This window comes from Nakaseomyces glabratus, chromosome E, assembly GCF_010111755.1.
Source record: "Nakaseomyces glabratus chromosome E, complete sequence".
Lineage (NCBI taxonomy): Eukaryota > Fungi > Ascomycota > Saccharomycetes > Saccharomycetales > Saccharomycetaceae > Nakaseomyces > Nakaseomyces glabratus.
In genome coordinates, this window is record NC_088955.1 from 359975 (window position 1) to 387443 (window position 27469).

The window sequence follows — 27469 nt, forward strand, 5'->3', positions numbered from 1 at the left end:
GATATCGCATTTACTCTCAATTTCCAGCGGGTTTTCAGTGGTAGAAATGGCTTCTCCTTCCCCCCCCAACAATTTCCGGGTAATGCCAATCTTCCTGTATATGCGAAGCTAAAGGGGAAATGTAAGGTTGGTACTACACTGATTTGTTAGAGTCGGTCTGTCAGTTGTTCCAACCGAGGGCACACATTCTCGTGAGAGCTGACCCGATATATTCGCAGTGCAAAGATGTGCATTTGCCTTTCCTCCCCTAATTATCGGTCTGAGATCAGCTCCGAGTTTTCGGAATTACTCGATTATATCGCTCTTATACACTTGATGAGCATCGTATTTGTTGATGTCACGTTTAACACAGGCATAGCCTTTTGATAACAATCTCTTAAGCCCTTTATCGTTCTCATTTCTATTGATCGAAGATGTACTTATAAACATATACTAAAGACTAACTAGTCTATATTAATTGTATTATATTTAGTTATTTTCATTTTAGATAGGAATAAGAGACAAATTAAAAATGCATAGATGTATTATAGTTTTGATATAACTCTAGTCCCATTTTTTAATTTGGAAGTTGGGATATCGAGATAAGGATAGGTGCTTTATAACAACGTATAACAAAAAATAAACAAAAAAAAAAAAAGAGGGCACCAATTTCGTTAAGATATTATTAGTTTTTATTCTTTTTGGATTTATAACGAATATGCGTACTTTGATCTCTTTCTAATTCCTGGACCGTACTTTAGGAACAGCAATGGGACTGGTATCATGGCCACAGCTAAGAGACCTAGTAATAGACCTGCATAATTGACACCCATACCGTTAAACATATAACCTGCAAATAGTGGGAATGCAGCACCGAAACCAGATCTCATAAAGGTGTTTGCAGCAACAGCAGATGCTGCAATTAATAAGTATGACTCAATGATATAGTTCAAACATGGTAAGAAAATACCAATCAGACCAAACCCTGTAAATGCACCTGCAATGGTTGGAACAATCCAGTGTATTTTGTGAGGGTAATTACCAGTCCAACAAAACCATAGAATACCAATAGGGAACACAATACCTGCAACGACCATTGGTAGCAGTCTTGCTTCTGGCACTAGACCACCTTTCTTTCTATATCTTCTCAAATAGTCTTCATCCATCCACCAGATAAATGCACCACAAATTGCCATACCAATAATTAAAGAGATATAAGGTAGTTCACCATTAGTGTGGAATCCATAGCCTTGTTCAAAGACAATCGGATATGCCTCCAGTAACAAGTAAAGAATACCATACACAAAGGAGTTGTAGATAGTAACAATTAACAGTAGTGGTTCAGTGAATAACATAATGATTGGTCTCGTGATAGTCTTTTCTGCAATCTCCTTGACGGACAATTCCACATCTTCATGAGCGGCATGAATACCCCAGTTGCCTGTGAGTTTACGTAGTTCCTTGGCCTTGCCGACTAAAATCGAAGGGTGGTGGGATTCTTCAAAGAAAAACAAAATTGCAACAAAAATCGCAGAGGCAAAGCAGGCAATGACATATTCTAACCATCTCCATGTTGTGTGTTGAGTAATGTATGAACCGATCACTGGCGCTAAGATTGGACCAACGAAAACACCCAGTGAGAATAAACAGATAGCTTTACCTCTGATGTTCGTATCAAACATATCTGCAAACGCCGCAGGCACGACCGCTAGAGGAGCGGCTCCGATAAAACCTGCAAAAAATCTGCAAATCATGATTGTCTGCAGATCCTTTGCTGTTGCGACAGCGAAGTTAAAAAGAGCGAACCCGAAGGAGGATATCACTAGGACACCTCTTCTTCCGTAAATTTCCGACAATGGTGCATAGATAACTGGCGAAGCAGCAAAACCAAGAACGTATAAGGTAATTCCTAAAATTGCTACCACTGGAATCACATGATAAATTTCACATATTTGTCGAATACCGGTAGCGAAGATGGATGAGCCCATCGTTATACTAATACAATTCAAACACAGGATGATACATAGCATAACTTTCTTTCGTAGGGGCCAATTAAAAGGGTGTAAAGGATCATTAGGGCCATCGAATGTAACTTCAAACTGAGTTTTCTCTGGTAATGTAGGAGGAAATGGTCTTCCTCCCCCCATGGGGGGACATTTGGAGTAATCTACTTCAAGCACATCCGGTTCATCTACAGTATTAGTCAAAATCTTGGATAACCGCCTGTTTGCTGCGACTGCTGACTCAACAGCTGATGTTTGGGTGGAGTTTTTCGATAGAGCGGGTCCTTTATCTTTAATCTGTGAGCCATTCTTCAAGACTTCCTCAGGACCATAACTTCTTATTTCCCCACTGTCGGTGCTCTCCACATCTGACGAAGCAACGCCCTCATTCTCGGGCGCTAGAGGATCATATGGTCTATCGCTACTAGTGGAGGACATCACTCCAACTTCCTTATCGTGAGATGAATTATATGCTGTTACTTCTCCTGCACTGGGATCAGACATGTTGTGTTTCTTATTATGCATTATACAACAAAGATTAGACAAAATAGTTCAAGTGATTATAAAAAAAAACCAAGAAGACATTATATATCAGGGAATATTACAGACTTTTCATCGCTCAATACAGGCCATATAACATGCCACTCTCACCACATTTCTAGAAGAGTAGGGCAGAAACTGCTCTTTTCCTTTTTCTTTTTCTCCATGTTATTGTTCTCAAATACACAGCCTACCCTTAGGAGCAATAAAACCAAAATGGTTCCTTCAATACGAAAATTGTTAAAAAAACTTATTAGGATTTTTCTTCCTCTAATGTTAGTTATTATGACAAACTAGATTTGTTTTCACATTTCCCAATTTCTTTATTTGTGTCTTCACCAATCCCCTCTACAAGAGTACTCCTAGTAGGGGATCAAATGTGGTAAAGAAATAGGCTGCCTCTGTTCCTTTGTGCTCCCTTCATGATAGGACCGTACGAGCAAGTGATTTGCCCTTTTTTTTTTCACCGTCATTGCTATTCTACTTTTCCTCCCTTCAGAAACAAAGGAAGAGAACGTAGTTTTTCCGTGCTAATATATTGGAAAATATCTCGATGTATTCAGATTCTGTCGCACACGGAAAAACAAATCCATAGTTTTTCTTGTGGAACTGCGGAGAAGATTCACCGAATCTCATTAATCCAGAAGAGGAAAGTGCTGGTCCCCTATTTTGCTTCTACTGCCTTACTCTCTATTTTTTCCATCTCGCAATTGCACTACAACTGCTCCTCGTTGGGCCCGGAAGGGATCACAGATGACACGGAGTACTAGGAAAAACCGCAACAATAAGACAAACTCCTATTTCCCTAACTCCGTGGGTACGCTATTTTCTTAGGCCCCTTTCACATTTCCAGGGGAAGGGAGTACTATTTGGTACTGGTGCTTGAGAGAGGATTGGGAAAGTGTATAAAAGGGTTCATTAACACAAAGAAACATACGTACAGGAACGGAGGGATGTGACCCATAAATTGCATGTGCAATGATATGTCCGGCAAAGAGAAGATGGCGTAGCTTCAGTTATTTACTCGTATGAGTGAGCTACATTGTGATGTCGGATAAAATCTGTACGGTACTTTCTAGTTACATTAGCCTAATTACCAGTAATAGGATAGCAGAGTGAAATTTACACGGAATAATGTAACTAATGTTCCGTGAGAGTTATATACCGCACAGTAGCCGCTCCGGAATATTCATGTAGAAAATGTAGCTCCAGATTCATTAATGCATACGAGCCGCATTGAATGCTGCGTAGTCTGAGGTGTATCTGCACGAGAGATCTCGGGTACTCATCTGCACATCTTATCGGGTGTGTGCTGTCATATGAAGAGCTTAAAAGACCTTGAAGTATTGCACAGAAAAGAGAGGTAAAGCCCTCAATTAGTGACACAGCAATAAAAAAAAAAAAATTAAGTAATGCACCCAGAGATGAACTATGAGTCCCTCGTCATCGTGGCACAATTGGATGACCATGGGCCGAGGATCGACGCTAAACGTCAAATTCTTTCCACTGTACACTATTACCAGGCAATAGATTACAACTAATATTACTTGAAAGAAACTTTTTCTGTTTTGAAATTTCACATGCGTTATCGAAAATTGTATACAACTTACCTTAGGTTAGTGAATCTCTAAAACTGATAAGCCCTCTATCTTGACACAATGTAGTAAAAGGATACAACAATACTTTACAGATGCACTTAGTTTAAGGTTACCACTTCAATTTGATTGTTGAATAACGAAATGTTCTTAATGTTCTATGACTATTAGTTGATGTTTTCCTACCCGTTTTTCTATAAAGTTGATCAAATTAATATCTTGTCGTACAGCTAAAATAACTATGGAGATTACAACTGCTGCAGCTCTACAGAGGCACTATTTAATATTACAATTTTTCTTTAGTTAGGATGAGATGCATTGATTTCTGTTGAGTTTAGAAGAATACATTGTCTAGATCAGCAAACTCGTCGTCAAATCCGGTATTGAATGGTTCGGCCTCGTATTCGCCAAATACATTCTCGATATCCTGAGCTTGGTCTTGTGGTGGTATCTGAGCGGATGCAACGTTCAACAATGGCTCCTGGGTAACAGGTAATGGCTGTGGCTGTTGGTCTGTGCCAAGACCAATATCACTGCTGTTTCCCATAGAGGCTGTGACCATTCCTGGTGCTGGTGTATGTCCACCAGAAGAATTTTCAGCACCACTTAACGGAACCGTAATCTGCAGAGGTAATGCTCCCGAAGGTGTTTCGGAAGGTTGTTGATTTCTCTTCAATTGGTCATCTTCCAATTGTTGCCGTTGTTTAGCCTCTTCTTCTTCACGCTTTCTCCTCTCTTCTTCTTCTTTCTTCCGAAGTTCCTCTTCCTCCTTTTCTCTCAACATCTTTGCCTCCTTTTCTTTACGTTCTTTTACCAGTTCTGGGTACTTTTCCCAATAGTCTTCTGGAGCTTCTCTCATATCGCCTCTAAATTTAGTTCCAAATACTTCCGGATCGTAGAGATGGTAAGCTCTATCCTGTAGTCTGCCTCCAAGTCTAGATTCGATGTTTTTTACCACGTGGTGTATACCTTCAAGCCCATCTGTATCCAACACTTTCATTCGTGATTTGTAAAACTTGGTATGTTCAGTGCTCACCATCGACTCCCTTTCCTTTATCCATGTGTCCATGACAGCTTTGATTTTACCTATTCCTGCTTTTTGTAACTCGATCATCTTTTTCAACTCCATCAGGGATATTGGCGATTGAAACAGCTTAGGCGGTTTGATCCTGGATACTGGAACATTATGTATCGTGAGCGCGTTGAAATAGTTAGCACCACGCAGGTAATTCGCCAGAAGGTAGTTACGAAACGATATAGTATCACTCTCATCATGCGTTATCGCGTTCATGGACTCCGCAGCCAGCCGCCTCTGTTCAAACTCCGCTACACTCTCATCATCCCCCATCACTAAACTTTGGGACTCCTCATCCACCTCTAGGAGCTCCATAGACCCCGACAGTAAACTACTCCCATTGATGCCTGCATATTCAGTCCTATTCCTCTGGACACGAGCTGCTCTGCCGTTCTTCAGAGACTTGCTTAAATACCTCTTCTTCTTAACTACAGCCATTCCCACCCGAAAAAAAAAAGCTCTCTTATACTATCCCTTTCCGTAAGTAAGAAACTCAAAGTACTATTTTCAAGTCCTTACTTAAACTGACTTGTAAACGAATATGCACTTGTGAAGTTAAGCCTATGGTGCCACCTCAGGTTGTCACTACGCGTCTATATCCTTCCTAATTTCCTCCGTGCCTTATGGCGCCATCTTAGCGGATTTTCACATTTTTTCAAGCTGAAATTCAGAAACAAACAAAAGACCCGGCTTAAGAAACGTCATATGTGATATACACGTGTTATTCATAGGATTATGTATATAATGTGGTACGTATGCCAGTTACATGACCTGTGACTTAGGTTTGTGTACGAAAGTATGCATTACTGCCTTATCAATAATTCTACATGTAATGCAAGTATATTAGGGCGTTGTTGTACTCTATCTTTCATAACAAGGCTGAAGCTTAGCTTGTAAGTATCGTTGACGCTACTAATTTAGCCCCGATTTCGTTTGGAAGTGCCTTACATATTCATTGTAAGCATTTTTTTTTTTGTTGTCTTCTGATTCGTTTGATCTTAGGGTTCACCGTTACGATAAGCTGTGACACTATTGAGATGTTTTGAATTACGTCGTATCAGGTAAAATCCCACTTTTTTTTTTCTTGCTTTTACGCAAGTCACAGAACATATTTGCAAGTCCTTCTAGGCATCTCTGACATTTATTGTTTCTGTTCTGTACTTCATTTACTGCACACTATTCTTACCTGGGCCCCCTTATCAAGTCAATAATTCTCGCAAAGAATTTTCGGTTTCTTGTTTGAATCTTTTGCTTCTTCTCTTCGAGGTCCCTTCTGAGGAGTTTTTTGCTCCTTTCTTGCTTTTCCCTCTGTGCGATGATGAAATTTTTTTTAATTACTTTGTCGAATTAGGTAAATTCAAAATAGTTGTAGCACATCAATCAACTTACATATCCATGTTGAATCGGAGATACTATCACTACTCCTATTCTGGTAACATTATTGATTTATCCTCGATGGAAATAAAGAAAAAAAAAATTGAAACAGCTATAATATCGCCGATCCTTCCCCTGCTTCTGAAAATGTTATATATTTGAAACGTTCTATAAACTTGTTTAGTTCTTGAAAAGTAGTACCTCACTCTGCCCTCCTGGACACGCCCCACAAGCTGTTATAGACATGCCAAAAGAGATTCCGGAGCCCAAGCGAGGGCTGTTACACACGCTCGTGTTCATATTCATAATACAGGCGGTGCCCAGTGCGATAATATCGGGTGGTATCGAGTTCGCAGTAGCGTACGGTATGTATCATGGAGTCAAGGAGAAGATCACACTGTGGAGGTTCCCCCACACCATGAGTGGTGATTGTGCCCTTACAGTGTTTATCCAGGTGTGTGTTACCTGGGTCGCAGAAGAACTGTTCATAGGGTGGGACGATTACTTAGGAACTTGTGGCCATATACCATGGCCATGGAAAATCCCTCAGAATAAGTGGGTGAGACTGTTCTTTGAAGTGGATCGAGGCATGAGGCGTATGTATGCCGAATGGCTTGACTGGTCGCAGGAAGCCGCTGTGGTACTGGACGATGAGAAAAATGGTCCACCTGGAACAGTGACCCCGCAACATACTAGCCAAATGGTTGCTCATCCTATACAACAGGAGCCAAACGATGAAAGTACAGCAAATGACTCAGAAAACCCTGATGAACACAGGAACAAAGAGGATAGGATGTCCTTTGAAGATACTAGCTCAAAAGACCACCTCAACCCTCAAACCGGATTCAAACCCTTGACATTCAAGGAGTACCTACTAAAACAATTTATACATTATGATAACCACGGATTTATGTGGAATTTCATAGAATGGGCAATACAAAAGGTTATTAGAGGCTTAATCTTGTCCGCAATCATCTGGTTCTTTGTATGGCCAGTGACTATGGGTATCTTAGCTGGTATAGGTACCAAGATTGGAAGCCATGAATATTACTTCAACCATTACCCGTTTCCACAAGTTATGAAAATGATTTATGGTGTTGTCATAGGTCTAATAAGTACACCGGCCACTATCATAGTAATCATGCTAAGAAATGATTGGCATGAGGCCGATTACCAAGAAAGAGAGCTTAGAAAAGATTTAGAGAATGAAGCTGATACTTCAAAGAGTGATGAAGAGTGATGATAAGATACCCTACCTCGCATTAATAAGAACTTCGTTCATATCATTTCAGCATATCCCAAAGTTTTTTTTTAATTTATTTTGATACCAGTAGCTTAATGCAAATTACAACTCGTTCATTTATTCTTAAACATCATGCAACAATCATGTTTTTGTTTTTTTACTAACAGCCAATCAATGATGCAAATTTCAGGTCTGGCAGCTATTTTGTTTTTAAATATACTACTAAACCTTAAACTAATATGCCGCTTCCCCTAATTTACCAACATAATAATATCTTTCTATTTTTATGCATTATTTGTGCTATCTTGTTAGAATTCGATAGCGCATATCAATATAACACAGTTGCTATCATTTAAGTCATCCATATATTTATATCTTGAACTATTCAAGAAGTAGTCATTACAGATGCAAACGAAATCCGATGCACTAATTAACTATTACTATGAATATATTCGCACATAATCTATAATTAACTACTTAATCGAGTCAATTCTTACCTTATACTCAATAACTCATATTGACCTGTTCATTAGCTTCCCACTGAGTAGTTACAGAAAACAACCAATCTCATCATATAAAATAAGAGTAACTATTTATTTTTATTATTATATTATTTATATAGCAATTCTTCTTGACATTAGGAGATCTTCATATTTCCTGTCGTGGGAAGTATGTCATTGATAATGATGGATATATAAGTTGAGCGAGTGAAGTAGAAAAGATCAAAACTTAGAGTAAATGAATCACAATTGGTAAGCGTTATTCGTCATATTAGGATTTCCGGAAAAGTCATTAAGTGTGCATCAAATGATTTTGATTCAGCAACATTAGGCTGAAGTACTGGTTCAGGTTCATCCTCAGTATCATATTCCTCTTCCAATAATGTACAAATTGCATAATCCTTCAAGATATTTACCCTCTTAAATGTAGCAATAAAATCTTCCTCATCGCTGTCGTATTCTTCTTCATTAGCGTTTTTATCCGACAAATTAACCTTGTTCATCATGTCTGAAATTTCATCATCTGAAACATCAGAATCATATATCTCTTCTTCCTCATCAGCACAGCTCTTTTGATTTGTACTGAAAGTATCATATGTTCTATTGTACTTCGGTAAGTTTTGGTCGATGACATATTTTGGTGTAACCATTGATATAGATGATAGACTAGGCAAAGGTCTTACCTCATTTGCACTGTAGTGTGGTTGAACATGTGAATGTACGAGAGGTATATTGCTTTGGGGCACATAATGGATGGCAGGTAAGGGACTTCTTTTGTTATCTGTATGGTGGGTAGTAGGCACGCTCGTTTCTATTGGACTCGATGATGAAGACGTTTTTACGGAATTGTCAGATGAATGTGCTGTGCTGTGCAGATACAGATTATCTGGTCTACCTACATAGTTTGGCACATAAAGATGCTGATTTTGAATATTTGGCACTTGGTATGCCATATTTGTGGATAATCGAGTGAAAAACTGTGTTGCGGCGACGACTGGTTCTCGATTCTCGAACCCTTGTACGTAGAGTGTTGGTGCAGAAATAGCCTGTACTCGCTCAGCCAATGCGGGGCTGTAAACGGGTGTGTAATGTGGCATTTCCATCTGGACCCAGTGCTCGTAAGATACAGGTTGGCTCGCTTGCATAGGTGCGTAGTGGTTAAACCTTGGTTGTGAAGCGCTGCCAATTGCAGGAACTTGGTCATAGGATACTTTGTGGAAAGATTTGCTATTGACTCGCTTCGAACCGACTTTAGGACCTCTTTTCTTTTTTGGTGCATCTATTCCTAGGTCACTCAGGTGTATCTTTAAATGCTTCTTCAAGTCCTGGGGTCTTTTAAAGCGTTTACTGCAAGTCGAGCAAGCGAATGGCTTCAGAGGCACATGGACCCGAAGATGAGATGTCATATGGTCTCTTTTCTCAGTCTTTGAAGTACAATTGTCCCACTGGCATTTCAGTTGCAAGTTCTTTTGGGACTTTCTTCCAACGTGTTCTTGGCATAAGTGGTGGTACAACAGTTCTGCCTGCTGGAACTCCCGGTAGCAATGAGACCATTTACAAATGAGTGTTTCCTTTGGAGTGTCCTTTGAAGTGTCCTTTGTTGTTTCCTTGAGTGGCTCGGTTGAAGTGGGAGACTCTTTCTTGATAGTCATATCATACTCTGTTTTAATCTTTGGGTGGTACATATCGGTGGGAGTGTTTGGTTCGTTGACTAAACTTTTTATGCTTGTGCTATCCCTGGGTTCGATTTTAGAACCCAGCAATACAGGTGTTTGCTGTCCATTCTTTACCATAGTGTGCATCGCAGTGTTCAAAGAGGTATTACTTGTCTCTGGAAGAATACGAAATTCCCAAATGTTTGAATTTTTTTTTGTTTTTTTATTGATATTTATATATGACTGACCGGATATAAGAGGGAGAGGTGTTTTAACTATCCATGTATGACTTACAAGGTATTTCTTTTTCTCACGATCTTTTCTTCTTATTTGTAGTTTTTCCGGTGCATAGAATATGCCATACATAACATACTTACCTTTACATTACTGCATGGGATGGGATGTATTTGTCATTTAATTGTAATATTGTCTCAAGTGTGGGGGGAGCGGTGGGGGGAGGACAACAAGGACACGCGCAAATCCTTCAGCCAATGCGAACACAAAGGATTTTCCTGAATTCTAATTACATTTTGTGGTAAGAATCGTAAGGATTGGTCCCTGAAGTTCTAGACTTGATAAGACCCTTGTGGCAAGCTGATTTAATCGTGACATTATAATAATTTGCGATACTATACATATATCCGACATGAGAGGATTTATTGCTTTTGATATGAGATTCATTGCTCTCTACATTGATTACACTGCTCTCTACATTAATTCATTTGTAATGGTAATATTAGAACACAACTGAAGCCTATTACAAGTAGTGTGCTTTCCCTTCGCTACTGCTAATTTTAATTAGTTTTCTCAAGCCACGACAAAACAGCCGGCTGAGAAACCCCAGAGAAACCCCAGAGAAACACCAGAGAAGAGAGAGATTTGCCGCAGAAAGAGCTCAAAAGGAAATAATTAGTTTTAATTAAAAATAGAAAAATTACAAAATTTAGAAAAATTAGAAAAAAAATGGAATTCAGAGAACAATCCGCACAAGACATTAATAAAACGAACCCAAAATGGACCAAATCCACAGAAAAAAAGAAAGAAAAAAAGTTTAAAAAAAGAAAAGATCTACGTTTTCGTATGAATATATCGTAAATCACATGTTGATCATGTAATTGCGTATTTGATCATGTGATCTAGTGGAGACATGTATACGTACTTTTTCACGTGATCATAATTATTATTTCTTGTCACCCCAACTCCCTGCCCCAGCTCTGGTCTTGCGTCAGTGCCTCAGTGCGCCGGTGTCTCGGTGCGCCGGTGTCTCTGTGCGCCGGTGTCTCTGTGCGCCGGTGTCTCTGTGTGTATGATGAAATGATGAGATGAGAACTTGGGTCTATCTGTGATTTATCTGTGATTTATCTGTGTATCTGTGTATCTGTGTATCTGTGCACCGTGGCTCCAGCTTGTTTAGCAGGTTTTGGTGGGAGCCGTACAGAGGCATCTTGTGAGCAAAGTGAAGTCAATATCGCAAATGACCAAATGATCAAATGATCATTCTCTGTGCTCTCAGTAATCACATAGACTGGACTGTAGGCTATAGAAAGTGGTTCTATTACCACCATATACATTTGTATCTCAATAGCAAGAGAGTACAGCAATGTCCAAGTCCTTGAAGCATATCAAACAGCAGTGCCGAGACCGCGAGCTGGTGCAGGAGGTCATCGAGCTGGTCCGCAGGAATGACCACGACTCGCTGGCTTATGTCGCGCGCACACTGGGTATTCCTCCGCAACTGCGGTTCGTGGTGTGGCCTATACTACTGAAGTACCACCCAATGTGTATATCCCCTAACATTATGTCCAACACTGTGGTGTGGGACCCGCTCACCAGCAGTTACCACTTGACCAATGCCGATGCCGCACAGGATGTCAACTCATCGGGCTACGTCGCCAATGGCGCCGCTAATGGCTCAGCAAACGGGTATGAGATATCCAAGACCTCGACGAACTCTTCGACCTCGGACGATGTGGTAAACGAAGACATGGTGCATCTGGAAAAGATCATACTCAAGGACCTGAGGAAGTATTTCCACTCAAGGGCGACCTCGTCCTCTCAGGCTGTCTCGAGCTCATCCTCATCAACAGCAGAGCCATCTTCCCCTACTGTCTCTGACGAGTGCGAGATCATCGACTCCTTGAAGAACGCCATCCTGAGGTTCTTGAGCAAGTGGTCCCGGATCTTCAAGTATGAGATTGGACTAGCATGGCTAGCACTGGGCTTAGCAGAGTGGTTCCCGGCTCTTCTTCCGGCCAAGTTTGACTTAAATGACGAGTGTTTTCTAGTGCTGAACGGGAGGAGACATGCACATACTTCTAGTGGTAACAACAACTCCACCTCCATATCACAGCTGTTTCAGGAGTATCCACTGCTTGACTACCTCAAGAATAAATTACCTTCAGAGAGGTTATTCACATTTGACCAGCTTTACGAAAGGTTATTGCTCGTCCTAATACACTCTCCCGACACTGCTTTGGAGCAAAACAAGATCAAACGCGACTTCCCACAGGACTCTACACACATTTCCAACTATTTCCCAGTGATTTCTGGAGGTGATCTCTCATTCAGAACTCAGATTTTTTTTAAAGTCTTCTCCACTATCCTACCTGAACTGTACCAGCCGCTTATAGAGGAAGTCAACCTTCAACCGAACTCTTCTAGAACAAGCTGGCTGTATTGGTGGTTCAAATGTGCCGGGGCAAGGTCGTTACAAAGACAGGATAGAGGCAGGATATGGGACTTATTCCTCGGATGGAGACCAAAGCCAGACCACGTAACCATCAATTTCTATCTTAATTACAACACAAAAAGCTTTGCGCACTTATATCATAAATCACCAAGCATATGCCATTCTAAATTTTGGAATAAATATGAAAAAAACGATACTTTTTGGTTTCCGGATTTGGACTCCATACCCTTAGGAACACCACCTTACACCCATGACGTTACGATTATTAAAGAACTATTAAGAAGGAATAAGTATGAAGAGCGAGCTAGTGACTCTAACGATACTGACCAGGAATGTTGCATGAACAGTATTCCATTTTCAATAATAAGCCCGCATACCCAGCTTATATTCATCTACGTGGCTATATTACAATTCAATGAATTTAAATTGCTTGAGTTTGAAGAGACAGAGATAGCCGAATTTTTAAACAATGTTCCCATGCTTTCAAAAGCTGACGACACCGCATTCAAGAAGCTATTTGACACGGGATCTACACTGGATAACGTGGTCCTACATGATGAAGCATCAAAGAGACCCAGCTCATCCTCCAATAATCACATGCTAATAGAGGTGGGCAGCGATGGCAAGTCCTCCCATTCATTTAACGACCTAATGAAAATGGCGGGTGATATCTGGCGTAAATGGCTGTGGCGAGAGCTAGAAGAGAACCTAAATAATGAACCGTAACAACAATCTTACAAGCTATTATAAGCTATTTACAGAGCAAAATATCAGCTGGTTGCGATTATCTACAACGTCAACTACAATTGACTGCAAGTACTTACCCCATCTTCGTTAATTCGTGTAATCGCAAGCAACGACTCACTAATGAGATGAATATTGAGATTGAAAAAAATTTCGAGCCATCGGAGAAATTGACAAAGAGTCGTTGTCAACTGTAATCATCCAACTACAACGAATCATTTAATGAAGTATTTGACTATTGATATTCTATGCTATTACTAGTGAGGCTAAAGCTGTAAATTTACGTTTTTTCTCACAATCTGTTTGTTCATATTAGCTAAGTAAGTAGGCTTAGAATCTGCAGTTGAGAGGATTTTTTAGAAGGGACGAGGAATAGAAAAACAGCCAAGTTATTTGATAGTCTCTTCTTCATAAGGGTTGTTGTTAATGAATGGTTCAGGGGTAACTTGTAACCTTAATTCGTGGATTGATATTTAGTAGGATCGAATTTGGTTCTAGTGAGAAACTGTATTGGTGTAGTTGAAAAACCAGGATGTCGCTTATGCATACATTCAAGGGGTTCTTACTCTCACCTACAGAATTGAAGGTCCGTCAAGCAACAGATGATAATGAATTAGCAGGTGCAACAGGGACCTTGATGAATGAAATCTCAGTTTTGACATATAGCAAGAAAACACTAAAGGATGTCATACAAGTGATACGAAAACGGTTATCGGGAGTAAATAAACGAAATAGTCACAGAACATGTTTACATGTACTTAAGACACTCACGCTCGTATCTTATCTACTCAACAATGGCTCTAACGATTTTATTGCCTGGTTGAAAAGCAGCAAATATGTGATTGAGTACTTATCTTCTTTTGAAGCGCAATCTAGTAGCGATGAACCGATGGTAAATCAAATTCGTTTTTTATGTAATGATATAATCACATTATTGGAAGATGAAGAGCTCTTGGAAAAGAGGCGAAGGGATGTTATACAATTCAGATCAAGTATTTCCTCACCGGGTAGGAAATCGACAGACAATAGTCACATCAAAACATATGATCGACAATTTCAACTTAGCAGACCCAAATCAGACAAATTCTTGGATGAAAACCAGGATATTCAATATATGGATAGCATGGACCAGGATAATCCTCTAGATAGTATTATTGAGTCAAACTTAAAAAATAGAGGCAGAAGAGCCGGTCACGCCAACACACATCCTCTACTTGAATCCCTGGAAGAAGAGGACCAGAATAGTCTCTTGCCTGATAAAGAAAATCTGCCGGCTGGTAACTCAAAGTTCCTTGCATCAAACCCATTTAGGTGATATGTTATATTTGCTTCCTAAAAGCCTAAATAAAGATTCATTGAATGCTAAATATATTTATTCTTATTATACAAAGCAGTCTCTATTTTGGGCATTGTCTATAAACATAAAACTAAAACATCAAAATAATCTTGTCCATTGGTAATTGTGTTAGTAATCGTTCATACCAAAATGTTTATATGCCAACGTTTTTTAACTCAACGGCAAGCCTTGCGGTAGACAGTTCCTCTTCTGTAAAAATTGAAAGATCTCTTTGAATCTGATCTGATAACTTCGAAAACTTTTTAATCATCTCTCCACCTAAACGAATTGTTTCTATCTTTACGTTTTCTGTAGTTTCATGAGTTTTGTTTTCATTAAATATGGAACTCCAAATACTTTTAAACTTGTCTTCAATCTCCTGATTGATGATCGTAAGAGGGAAATTTTTGCATAATTCAGTAATGATTAGACAAACAGATTCCCTGACTCTCCATGTTTTACTCATTGTATGGGAAAGAGTTAGATGCTGTGCATATTCCAAAATCATGTTTAAGAACTCCAAGGGATACTTATTCTCCATATAGGGAATACAATCCTTTGCCATTTCATGTAAAACCTGGATCATAAAATCAACAGCCTGGATATTATCTTTAGATAAGTGTTGAGTGATACTCGTTTTCATTCGCTTATTCGACTGCAGTTGAACTTCTGGATTAGTTTTGATTTCTGTAGCTGCATTTTCATCATTTTCTGCAAACAATTTTGTTAATAACTCTTTATTGAAGGAACAGTAAAGCTTATCAGAAGGGACAATTCTCACAAACCGCAGATAATCCTTCGATATACTTCTTACATATCTGATATTATTCCGTGATATTTCAGTGCATAATGTTGTCTCAATCTTTGTTGCTAGTTCCTTATTTCCATTGAGATAGGTGGTGCATTTTTCGGAAATTGAAACTAAAGCACTAACAATATCCTCCTTACCATCCCAAGACCTACCAGAAAGGGATTGTATAGTGACGTCAAAAATCTTTGATAATGTTTTTCTAGGGGTGTTTTCATCGATGCTTAACGAGATGCCTGCTATTGTCTTGGCGCAAGATCTTCTGGTGCTAAAGTCATTTGACTGAATATTGTCTCTAATAGTATCAATGATTTCATCCAGATACAATTTTGTAGTACCTGCACCAGAGGATGCTGTGTCAGTCCAAAGATCGCTAAATACATTAGCAGTAGCCTGGTCAATGTCATTTTTCCCAAGTAGTATGACTGGTGTAAGAACTCTTGCCAATTCTGCAAATTCACTGGGTGCATTCCTAAATAGAGATAATATTGCAGCTGCAACAACAATCTTGATATGATCAATAGAATTTGAAAAGAATAGTACCTTTAGTTGCTTTGCATATTTCAATGATTTTTCTGCTGATATTACTTTATATATGTAGCCAAATGATTGGGCATAGGCAATTGAAACAGCCTCATTCTTATCTTCAAACATATCTACACAACGTTTTAATAGCTTCCCAGAATATTGTTTGATGGCTAAGGAATAGTGTTTGACAATTAAAATGACAACTTGAGCTGCCGCAACTTTTGATGGCAGACCAATGGACTTTTTTATGCCGCGGATAACAGCGTCGACAACCTCGCTGACTTGATTTTCATTTGTTGTTCCAATTAGTTTTGTTAGAGCTTCAAATAGTGGTGAAACTGCTATCCCATTTTTCCTTTGATTATCTATCTCTTTCATATCTATATTGTAGTTCTTGGCATTTAGAGACAGGTAATTAACAACTTGGGGTTCTAATGAAGAAAACAGGGTAATGAATTGGTATATAATTTCTGGGGCAAACTTGGATAATGGTTTAGGAGAGTTTTTAACAAGATCTAATAACAATTTCAATGAGAAATTTTTTACGTCTTCGGCATCACTATTGATACCTTTGGTTCCCATTAAAAATGGTAAAATATTTGATAGAATCTCTTCTGAATGCTCCGGACTAACATTGTTACTAGTGTCTATTGATCTCACCAACATTTTGGAAAGTACAGTGGTGAACCTTGTACCTGCCTCTCTCACACTTTCTTTTATATCATCCATAGATCGAAAAGCCATTGTCCAGATGTCTAATATTTTGCCCGAAAATTTCTCCTCTGGTTGAGATCTCACAAAATCCATCAATGCTGTGGTACTAGCTTCACGTACACGCCATTCCTTGTTACCCATACCTTCCAAAAGTTCTAAAAGAATTGAGTCAAAATATTGGTCAATAGTAGATTTTGAATCGACAATTAGTGTGTTCCAAATATCGTTCATAGATTGAGCAACTACAGTGTAAGGGTCGAATTTGTACCTGTATAGTTTTGGGATTAATTTGTTCGCTAAGTCCTTGTTTTGTATTAAATATTTTTCAAGGGATGCTTTGGACATAATGGAACCCAGACTAAAAGCAATACCTTTTCTTGAAGACCATAACATTGAATTTTTTGCTAGAGACATAAATTGATAAACAATCGATGGATCTCCGACTTCAGAGGCCAAGCTTAAAATGTCCTTATATGTGCTGATAGAACCATCCGTGGTTTTTAGTGTATCTTTGTCAAAGAGTTCAGTGGACTCTGATATGGAACCTGAAGATATTTTAAGTCCATCAACATTAGAGGTAAATGATTTGAAAAGACCTTTAATCATATCTTCCTTAACGTCTGTAGAGCCTAATTCATACACCAGAGCAAGACCACGCGCTGCAGACTCCTGCACAATTTCATCTTTATGAATAAGAGCAGACACAAAGCACCTATGGATTTCGGCACATTTCTCAATTATTACTGGAGAGCTGCTAGTAAACTGTACCAATGATAGCAACCACATGGTTCCTGCCTTCTTCAGGGTAGGATTGGGACTGGTGCAAAGAGTCATTACTTTTTTTAGAACTTCCTCAGCATATCTATCGTTAAAGTCCTGTTTTAATTGAGTTACCAATTTAGGATCATAAATATCTAAATCATCCAATAAAATTTTAGAGTGCCAACCTCCGGCAATAATTGATATACATTCCCCCACGCTGAACAGATAATCGATCTCTTTTGAGTTTGTGGTTTTCCATAACAAGTCAGCGATGTTCTCCATTTCAGGAACACTGGAGGTGTACAACGATAAATAAGAAAGTACTCTTGTGCAATCCTCATCATTTAAGTATTTCTTTCCCAATAAAAAAAGTAGTTTCTTGATTTTGGATTGTGTATCACTTGCATCTAAAATACATAAAAGGCCATACTTCAATATTTCAGCAGTGGCGGATAATACTAATTTTCTTTCAAATGTGATAGATTCAGAAAAGAAATTTTCTAGCATGTCAAGAGTGGCATGTAACTGGGCTGTCATGTTCGCATCTTTATAGCCTCGCATACTTAACCTCGGTAATAAATGTGACAAAATAAGTATATTTGGTAGTATACTTTTTAAATGTTCATGAGATAGTTTAGAAGCAGTGAGGTCATTCGACAATTTAAATTTTTCTATTAGTAAATTAGAGACTTCTTCAGATGATGAACCAATTATTCCCAAAGCTCTCGAGGAAGTGATTACTTCTGTATTAGGGTAAGTTGTGATATTGATTGCCAAGTATGATAAATTATCAACTTTATCATAGATATACTTTAATACATCTGAATGGCATGCTTTTAGTAGCAGTAATAGAAAATCTTGATATATGTGGTTTTTGGCTGCTGCGATTGATACTTGTGTTCCGGAGTGATCTCTCTCAGTAAATTCATCTAATAATAACCTTAATAAGTCAACAAAGTACTTTTCATGAATGCCACTAATATATTCTGATACAAGCTCCATTACATTGCTATCTGACACTATTGCTTCCTCGATCCGAACTAACCAATCTTGGTCTTGGACGATTATCGTATTCTTACCTTGAATCGCTTCTTCTACTAAACAATTTCTGAGAAAACTGACAGCATTATTAAGGCATTTATCTATAACTCGTTGGGAATTTCTGTCTTCTTTTAGTAAATGCACTTCCTCAAGAAGCAATGATGACATCGTTTTAAGGGTAGGTAGTTTTGTTTTTGTTATTTGGCTACCTAATTGTTGATCTAGACTTTCCACAACAGCATTAGCACTTGTTTTAAAAGATTTGAAATAATTAATTCTGAACCAATAAGGATGCAGCCCCTTTTTAGCTTCCTCAGTGATGTCTAATCTGTTTTCAGTAGATGTACCAAATATGTTGAGCATACGTGCTTCTTCGTCATCAAAAGAAAATGCTGAGTTAGTAAATTTTATTGCCATGTATCTGGCTGACATTAATGCATCCTCTCTTTCCTTACCTTCTACAGTACCAAGTTTTCCATTTTCTTTGAGTTCGATTTTATAATAGTCATCAGCTAATATCGAGTGTAGTAGCTTCTTTAGCTTTTTCTTGTTATCTGAATGAAGTTGGGGCAAGTGGTGCAATACTGAGTTCAATGCATGTTGGATACTAGCTGTACACTGAGGAATATCGTTCTTAAGTGATGTGAACAGGAACTCAATATATGATATATCCTTGATAAGGTCAAAATCGTTCTTTAACAAGTCACCTAGGGTCTCGTATTGAAGTTCTCTTTGCTTAATAGACAAGTTAAATTGTTGACCCTGTCCAAGTTGTAACCTTGGCCAACCGTTCGTTTGAATGTTATTTCTGATCATAGATGGTAAGTTGATTCCATAATGATCAGATTCCGAGCTGGCACTAGATATTAATGTTAAGCTATCATAATTGTTCTTGGCTACATGCCTGATGAAGGAAAGACAAAGAGAAGCCAGTTTGTGGTTAGTTGAATTTAATGAAATGGCACAGATTAGTTTGACATTTTCAGGACTTGTGGTCGCATAGATACTTCTATTCAAGATAGAAAAAATAGTTTCCTGGATATTAGAGCTAGTAGGAGGTATGCCATTACTTTTATCGCCTGTAAATAAGGAGATCATAAAATTGACAAAACTCTCGTTCTCGTATGGAATATGTACTCTTTTCAATCTGGTTATTGCTAGTTCTCCGAGGTCAGAGTTATCTGTAGATACTACGCATAAGAAAGTCACTAATGACACTGCTTTGAGATCATCATTGGTGGGGTCGTTCTCGGGATCTCTTAGTTGCTCTTCCATTGAAAACACAATTAGTCCCCTAGTGACAAAATGGAAAATAGCAGTCTTGTATCTCAATAGTTGGTCTTTGTTAAAGGCAACACCAGCTTTATATGTAAAAAATTCGATCTCCGCAGCGGACAACCCTGGGGATGAGTATCCTCTGGGGATGATGCCACTGTTAGTATTACTATTTGGCACCATCATAAAGAATTTGGTAAATTTCAACATTAAAAATTCTAAATCCCTTGGATCCTCGAGAGCAAGCAATTTTGATACTTGGTCTTCTTCTAGAGAAGATACCATTGGTGGTTTCCACAGCAGTAGTAATCTGCAAAGCAGGTTAAACATTCTCGCAGCACACATCTCTGGTAGCTGTGATATTCCACCCATGACAGTCGGTATCATCGCTTGGATCTCTTGAGAATCATTGAGCCTGTCCACACCCTTAGATGCAAAGAGCAATGAGTACAATGCAACGTTATTGTGACCATCTGCCTTCTTCGCTTGTTCTACCAGACGTAATACTGGAATCCTAACAGTAGGTAGAGAACCCAATCTCTGCAAAATATTCTTGATGCTCTCAAACACTTGTTGACGTACAGGTTCATGTGGAGACGCCAGTTTCAAAAGCAATGGCGCTAAAAACGTATCCAGTACAGCTTGAAACTTTTCGGCAGTATCTGCAAGCGCAAACCGAAGGTCAACCTTCTCTACCAAGTCCTTCTCTTTCTCCATTTATCTCTGCCTGTGTTTCTATCCAAAACCTATACTGTGAATTCTGTTCTAAGCTACCAAGAATAAGATCTAAGACTTTACTGAAATATCGCCACTTTACCGCTATGCTCCAGCCCGATTTAAAGGGTTCTAGCAGGATACTGAGGAAGTCTGGAAAAAAACGAAAATATATAAATCACGTGACACATATAGAAACTTGCTCTTTAGTATTCTAGTTTGTAGTTTGAGGGTTAAGAAGGAAAGACTTGAAGTGAACGTCTGAGGTCTACAATGAAAGACGAGGCTAGTCCACGTCTTTCTTCAGGGTACGTAGGTGGTACTCATGTCAAAGGGTCCTATCTGTGGATGGGTTGGGCAGAAACGCCATCCTTGTAGTGAGTGTGCATTTGTATTTGATTCGTAACTTTACAAGGTCTTAGAAATTTACCTGGTTCCCTGCAGGACGTTTCAGTGTTTTAGTTGAAATCGTTGAGAAAGTTAAGTAGTGGACAACAATTAGAGAGTGGGCATTTTTTGGTCTTACTAACATGATGCTGCGTGATTACGTTGTTCGACTCGGTCATCACCGAATAAGCAGACAGAACAAGAAATGAGCTTTTAAGAATACAGTAGTGGGCCATTGAGAGAACAATGGAGGAGGAGAATAGTTTGGAGGGGGCTCGCCTACATGATTGTTTTCCGGGAGGGTCCTAAATATATATACTGCAAATTATTTATGGATGTTGAAAATAAGATGTGAGTATTATTAACCATGGAATTAATCATATTTGTGTGTTCTTTCACTTTTTATTTGGTTTTAGGTTGCATAACCATAGAAGACACAATTGTATAACAGGCACAATAACAATGATTAGAAGAGGAGTTTTGAGTTTGGGTATCAGTGGCAGGAGATTGATGTCCACTGAGGCTCCAAGGCTAAAGACTTTCAAGATTTACAGATGGAACCCAGACCAACCGGAGGTCAAGCCTAAGTTGCAAGAATTCAAAGTTGACTTAAATGAATGTGGACCTATGGTTTTGGATGCTTTGTTGAAAATCAAAGATGAGCAAGATGCTTCTTTGACCTTCAGAAGATCATGTAGAGAAGGTATTTGTGGTTCATGTGCCATGAATATTGGTGGTAGAAACACATTGGCCTGTCTATGTAAGATTGATCAAGATACTTCCAAGCAAGCCAAGATCTATCCATTGCCTCACATGTTCATCGTCAAGGATTTGGTTCCAGACTTAACAAACTTCTACCAACAATATAAATCAATCAAACCATATTTGCAAAGAAAGGACTACCCTGCTGATGGGAAGGAAGTCTTGCAATCTATTGAAGATCGTAAGAAATTGGATGGTTTGTATGAATGTATATTGTGTGCCTGTTGTTCAACTTCCTGTCCATCTTATTGGTGGAACCAAGAGGAATATTTGGGTCCTGCTGTGTTAATGCAAGCTTACAGATGGTTGGTAGACTCTAGAGACCAAGCTACCCAAGAAAGAAAAGATATGCTAAATAACTCAATGTCTTTGTACAGATGTCACACTATCATGAACTGTACAAAGACGTGCCCAAAGGGTCTAAATCCAGGTGAGTCAATTGCTAAGATTAAACAACAATTAGCCTTCTAAATTGTGACTACATTCCCATCTTCCTAACGTTTATGTTAGTTTGACGAGTACTGCGCCATGAGATGACTGGTATGATATAGTCAATCCCAATGTATACAGTACTAACCAAAAGCTTCAAATTATTTATACGTGCAAACCACATTATATATATTGCTCTAGTTGAAGTTTCCTATTGATTATTTATTATCCTTATTTATTAGCCTTATTTATTAGCCTTACATTTATTTAATTTTTACCCTTATTTATCACTTTCTTTATTTAAAGAATGTTACTACTGTATATATGCTAATTCAAAGTATTATACTTAATATCATTGTTTTTATATCTCAAGGCACATCAGATTATATTCAGAGCAATATGACTACTATTGACCATTGCATTTAGCAGATCGATAGTTTCGTACAGAAAGGCATAAATATTACAAGTATTTTGGCAGGCCCGAACTCAACTAGCCCTGATACAATTTCGCCTGTTCTTTAATGTATTTAGGGCTTGCTCAATTGTAGCATAAAAATATCAGTATCAATTTATAATATATTCAGCTGTAACAATAAGCTATAACATTAGGTGGTTGCTAACTTCCATATAAAATGAGCAAAGGACCATCGTTTGTTACTGTGCGCAGCGAAGCCATTTCGCGTGAATCCAAAACTGAATCATTGCTTGGTAAATATTCAACATATGCGCAAGCTGCAAGTTCTGATGCTACCTCGCAGGAGAAGCATTTAGATGAGCAAATTGAAAAACTGCTGGGTGAAAGACAAGACATTATAGACAATTTGACAAAGATAGCGGAAGACACTCCAAATATATCTGCGTCAAAGCAGTCCCAATTGCAACGTCACAGAGAGATTTTACAAGAGCACTGGAAGAACTTTAGAGGAATAAGGTCTTCTATTCAACAAGAACGTAATCGTTTGAACTTATTGTTTAGTGTTAAGAATGATATCGCACAACAACAACAGGCAACTGATAATGAATTATTTAATGATGAAGAAGCATACAACCAGAATGAATCCAGAAGAATAGATCAGTCACATAATATCCTTGATCGTCTAATAGTTCAAGCATGGGAGACAAGAGAGAACTTCAATGCTCAGAGCTCAACTCTAAATAGTGCTGGCAATAAGGCTTTGCAAACATTACAGAGGATTCCAGGTGTGAATCTATTGATTGGTAAGATTGGAACAAGAAGAAGGAAAAATGCAATTATATTAGCTTCGGTCACTACCATATGTATTTTGTTTTTATTCTTTACTTGGTGACCACCTCGTAATCCATGTAAATACATTTGATAGATGTAGCAGGCAGAGGAAACACAATCTCCTTCTCTAGAAGAGAAAAGAACACCAATATCTTTAATTAATTCTATATATCTGATAATATTTTTGACCTATGATTTGTAACCAACAACTATTTAGTAATCGCATTTGGAAAAATGTTAAAGGGGAAATTTTTGAACAAAATATAAATTAAGAGCGTATCCTTGATGGACATAATAAGCTTCCTAAAATAAGTAGATTTCAAGTAAATTTTTATTCTTTTTATATCAGTTTATAGATAGAATGATTAAGAAGATGCAATATCCGAGTTATAAAGATATTAAGTGTCATCAATGCATAATTTTAATTAAAAAGATATTAGTCTCACAAAAAATAGAAAAGTAAAAAAATACAACAAAAATAGCAGGCCACCAGAGAAGAAAGGTTATGTGAATAAGAGAAAATCTCTGGCATTACCATATGAATATAGAATCATCAAATATTGCGTAAGTTATAAATATAACCTGGCGTTATGAGTGGAGTGGTAACAATTCATGTAAACTCACATTTACTTTATGAGTAAGAGACCCTAATATGACACCTTCTCATCAGTAGCATTATGAATGGAGTGCTTATCAGAGTTATCAACCGAATCACTTTGGGAGTGACCTAAAGAAGCAGTTTCAATTGAATCCTCTTCCAAGATAGTGGTTGAGTTATTGTGCCTACTTCTACCACCCCTTTGTGATACAGATTGGAATCTAACAAATTTTCCAGCTTCATCAGCTGGGTTACCTCCTTGGTTGGGTTTAACATTAGTCTTAGCAGTCTTTGGTTTGTCTTTGAAGTCGTTGTCGGTCAAGTTATCATCATCATCATTCTGATATGAAAAATCTGACAAGTCGGATGTTCTTCTCTTTCTGGTTCTGTTCTTCCAGCCAGGGCGCCTGTGCCAAAGCTTCATAAACTTTTCTTTGTATAGAGACAATGGCCAATTCACTGGAGATTCATGACCTTGGTAAATACAGAAATCATAAAGTAATGCACCTGTCATGGAACCCCAGAATGGGACAATCATAGGAACCCAGAAATAACGATGATGGTGAATCCACAAGTTCTTTCTGTCGAAACCTAAGGCCCATAGAGCAAGACGTGGACCCAAGTCACGAGCAGCGTTCATAGCGGAACCTGTTTGGAAAGACATAGAGGAGTTAACAACCAAAGCCATTAAGAATAGTAGCAATGGGAAGATATCAGCCGACAAAGATGTATATGGATCTGTTAAAGCGAACACACATAATTGCATTGCAGCTGTACACATGAATTCAGATGTAATCTGTCTCTCTGTTGATAAATATGGCTTTGGTGATGTAACGAAGAAGCCTGCAACGGTTTCACTTTCATACCAATGTGGGTAACCTTCCATGATAACCCTCTTGTAATAGATGTATGACAACAAGCAAGCCATGAAACCACCTAACAATTGACCAGCAAAATAGAAAGGCATCTTCCTGGCTGGGAAACCTCTAAAGAAGAAAGTAGTGACGGTTGCAGCAGGGTTTAAATGGGCACCAGAAATGGCAGAACCACCGGCAGCAAAATAACCCATAACCACAGCAGCAGCCCAGTTCTTTGGAACATTATCTGCGGTACCGGAGGTAGTGGTTGAAACTAACAATGGCAAAGCGTTCAGGATTTCTAAAGTATCATTTGTGACAGCCTTAGTTCTGTTTAGTCTTTCGACGTATGCTAAATATTGATTTCTTTGGATTTGTGCACCTGCGTTAACTTGAATATCAATACATTGACCGAAGAAAACCATCATCATGGTACCGAGAAATTCAGCCAAGAATTCTTTCAAGTAGTAACGCTTGACAGAAGACCATTTGGAGATAGGGTGGAAAGTAGAAGGCAAGACTGTTGGTGTTTGTGGATTCTGGTGAAGAATCTTTGGCTTAACCATCATTGGCACGTTATCTCTCAATGGATCGTCAATGTCCAAATCTTCCTCCCCATGAATTTCATCACCATTCTCGCCGTGGCCTCCAAGACCGTCGTTATTTCTTTGGAAATCGTTGTTGTTTGCATTTATGGTAGCAGTGGCTGCTCTTTGTCTGCGGCTTCTAGCAGCCAGCTCTTCCATAGCATCCTGACTGTTCGGTATCACCTCTTGAATAGGGAATATAGTGTTATCATCTCTTCCTAGTCTGTATTCTGGGATATAGTTAGTGTGAGGCATCACTGAAGGTTCATATTCCATGCTTTGTCTTTCAAAGTCATAGTTAGAGCCTGTGTTGCTTCCACGTCTGCCTGGCCGACGACTGTGGTTATCACCGTGACGCCCATTGTGTTGATCCTTTCCCAGGATGTCACTCATAGCATCATGAATAGATTCCATCTTTGTCAAGCTGGAGTCTCAAAGTGTAGTATATTATTCTTCAAAGAAAAGTAGTAAAATGTAGATTGTCGAGTTGTTTTAGTATTGTTTTGAGATAGTCCTCTTAATAAATATTATCTCAAAACGCAGTCTAAGAGTTTATTAAAGAAGATGTAAAAAGAAGTTTGGTAATCGGAGAGAAACTCATCTGATATAAATACGATTAATCAGAACACAAATCATATATGATGGGGAAGAGAAGTAAAAGACAGGGGGAGCAAGTGGAGAAGTAAATCAATGATGAAATAAAAATACTCCTAACATGAAAAGGAATAGACAAGTTGTCCATAAGAGTAACTAAAGCAAAGAAAAAAAAAATCGAAAATAGGAGTTGGGAGACCTAAAATCTTGTAGAAAAACTCCATTGTTTTTCTTGTGCAAGTAATGTTGTTCACATGGATAACAAAATACTCTTCTTAAATTACAGAATAGGTAAGTCCGTGGACAAATGTTTATTTTTCTTCTTCTTGAAACTAGTCTAACTTGCGATAGGTTAGTGAGAAGAAGGGACCCGGAAGAGCGGCTCTTCTAATCTTAGGCCGGAACAATTCAAAGATTATTGCTTTCATGATGTAAGAAAACTCAAATAAGATGATTTACAGTAAAGGAAACTGAAAAAAAAGAGATAGGAAAGGTCGGAAAAACTTTCTTGGTACGAGCAGTTGTCTGTGCCCAGCAAATATCTTCACCACTTCTCCAACAAGCTTTTCCAAAGCAGAATTTAGACTACGTAATGCTCTGAGATCGAGAAACTGTAAAAATCCTCGATTTGGTAATATTACCAAATACTTACAGTTTTCTATGCCTTTATCATTTAGAAGAAGAAAACAACAAAGGGATCTGAATACACAGACATTCAATAGAGAAAAAGGAAATTAATCACAAAACCAGCTGATTTACTAACAAGCCCTTGCAGTAGTGTATAATCCTAAGATCGGAAAAACTCTCTACATCGTCAATTAGCCAATCTTAAAATTTTCGGAAAATTCCATCTTTCTATTATTTACGAAAACCAGCTCAGACACAGCCGCAGCTTTCTAACAGTTGTACATGAAAAGAAACAAGATCAGTTCGAGACTTTGATCATCATAAAAGGAAGAAGCAAGCCCTGGGAAAAATAAAAGGAAAAAAGAAGAAACTTGGTACCGTATCTTATTACTGTCTCTCTCCTATTATCATTTTCCTTGTGTTACAATCACATTGTACGTACATCAATTTTTTACTTTGCGTGCACAATGACTTCCCCTTTCTTTGAGAAGTCCTTAGCAGTTAATAAGAAAATGACCCACTAGAGACATCCAAACTCACGAAAAAGACACTAGTAGATAGAATACAAGTGGTATGGAACTACAGCCGTATTATTCTTGCCTCCTATTTTTTACTGTGCAATGCAGCAGCTCTGTTTATTGTGCCAAGTTCCAAAACAAAAGACCAAAACGGGTGTAGTAAGTTTAGTGCCGATCAAGTTTGGGAAACCCACCATTTCGGCATTTACCTAACTATCATGGCAAGATGTGAAAAAACAAACGAACGCGAATTCACTGTTCCATTTCCGTACATTATATTCAGTGCCAT

The 27469-nt window shown here is 38.4% G+C and overlaps 10 protein-coding genes across 10 annotated transcripts; 5 read left to right on the forward strand and 5 right to left on the reverse strand.

Annotated features, from left to right (window-relative positions):
* Positions 1-686: 686 nt before the first annotated feature.
* On the reverse strand, positions 687-2420 carry TPO1_2 (MFS transporter; the record flags this gene model as incomplete). The annotated part of the gene is made up of 1 exon (XM_445846.1): positions 687-2420. One exon carries the CDS (start codon positions 2418-2420, stop codon positions 687-689), a length of 1734 nt encoding a protein of 577 aa, XP_445846.1.
* A 2031-nt stretch (positions 2421-4451) lies between these two features.
* On the reverse strand, positions 4452-5630 carry SNF6 (Snf6p; the record flags this gene model as incomplete). The annotated part of the gene is made up of 1 exon (XM_445848.1): positions 4452-5630. One exon carries the CDS (start codon positions 5628-5630, stop codon positions 4452-4454), a length of 1179 nt encoding a protein of 392 aa, XP_445848.1.
* Positions 5631-6810: 1180 nt separating this feature from the next.
* On the forward strand, positions 6811-7806 carry GVI51_E03465 (uncharacterized protein; the record flags this gene model as incomplete). Its single annotated transcript, XM_445849.2, has 1 exon — positions 6811-7806. The coding sequence occupies one exon, from the start codon at positions 6811-6813 to the stop codon at positions 7804-7806; it is 996 nt and encodes a 331-aa protein (XP_445849.2).
* Positions 7807-8575: 769 nt separating this feature from the next.
* On the reverse strand, positions 8576-10330 carry RIM101 (alkaline-responsive transcriptional regulator RIM101; the record flags this gene model as incomplete). Its single annotated transcript, XM_445850.1, has 1 exon — positions 8576-10330. One exon carries the CDS (start codon positions 10328-10330, stop codon positions 8576-8578), a length of 1755 nt encoding a protein of 584 aa, XP_445850.1.
* Positions 10331-11564: 1234 nt separating this feature from the next.
* On the forward strand, positions 11565-13379 carry OCA5 (Oca5p; the record flags this gene model as incomplete). The annotated part of the gene is made up of 1 exon (XM_445851.1): positions 11565-13379. One exon carries the CDS (start codon positions 11565-11567, stop codon positions 13377-13379), a length of 1815 nt encoding a protein of 604 aa, XP_445851.1.
* A 550-nt stretch (positions 13380-13929) lies between these two features.
* ENT4 (Ent4p) lies at positions 13930-14712 on the forward strand (the record flags this gene model as incomplete). Its single annotated transcript, XM_445852.1, has 1 exon — positions 13930-14712. One exon carries the CDS (start codon positions 13930-13932, stop codon positions 14710-14712), a length of 783 nt encoding a protein of 260 aa, XP_445852.1.
* A 175-nt stretch (positions 14713-14887) lies between these two features.
* Positions 14888-20578, reverse strand: ECM29 (Ecm29p; the record flags this gene model as incomplete). The annotated part of the gene is made up of 1 exon (XM_445853.1): positions 14888-20578. The coding sequence occupies one exon, from the start codon at positions 20576-20578 to the stop codon at positions 14888-14890; it is 5691 nt and encodes a 1896-aa protein (XP_445853.1).
* Positions 20579-21424: 846 nt separating this feature from the next.
* On the forward strand, positions 21425-22195 carry GVI51_E03575 (succinate dehydrogenase iron-sulfur subunit; the record flags this gene model as incomplete). The annotated part of the gene is made up of 1 exon (XM_445854.1): positions 21425-22195. The coding sequence occupies one exon, from the start codon at positions 21425-21427 to the stop codon at positions 22193-22195; it is 771 nt and encodes a 256-aa protein (XP_445854.1).
* Positions 22196-22785: 590 nt separating this feature from the next.
* GOS1 (Gos1p) lies at positions 22786-23460 on the forward strand (the record flags this gene model as incomplete). Its single annotated transcript, XM_445855.1, has 1 exon — positions 22786-23460. The coding sequence occupies one exon, from the start codon at positions 22786-22788 to the stop codon at positions 23458-23460; it is 675 nt and encodes a 224-aa protein (XP_445855.1).
* A 586-nt stretch (positions 23461-24046) lies between these two features.
* Positions 24047-25855, reverse strand: FPS2 (MIP/aquaporin family protein; the record flags this gene model as incomplete). The annotated part of the gene is made up of 1 exon (XM_445856.1): positions 24047-25855. The coding sequence occupies one exon, from the start codon at positions 25853-25855 to the stop codon at positions 24047-24049; it is 1809 nt and encodes a 602-aa protein (XP_445856.1).
* Positions 25856-27469: the final 1614 nt, after the last annotated feature.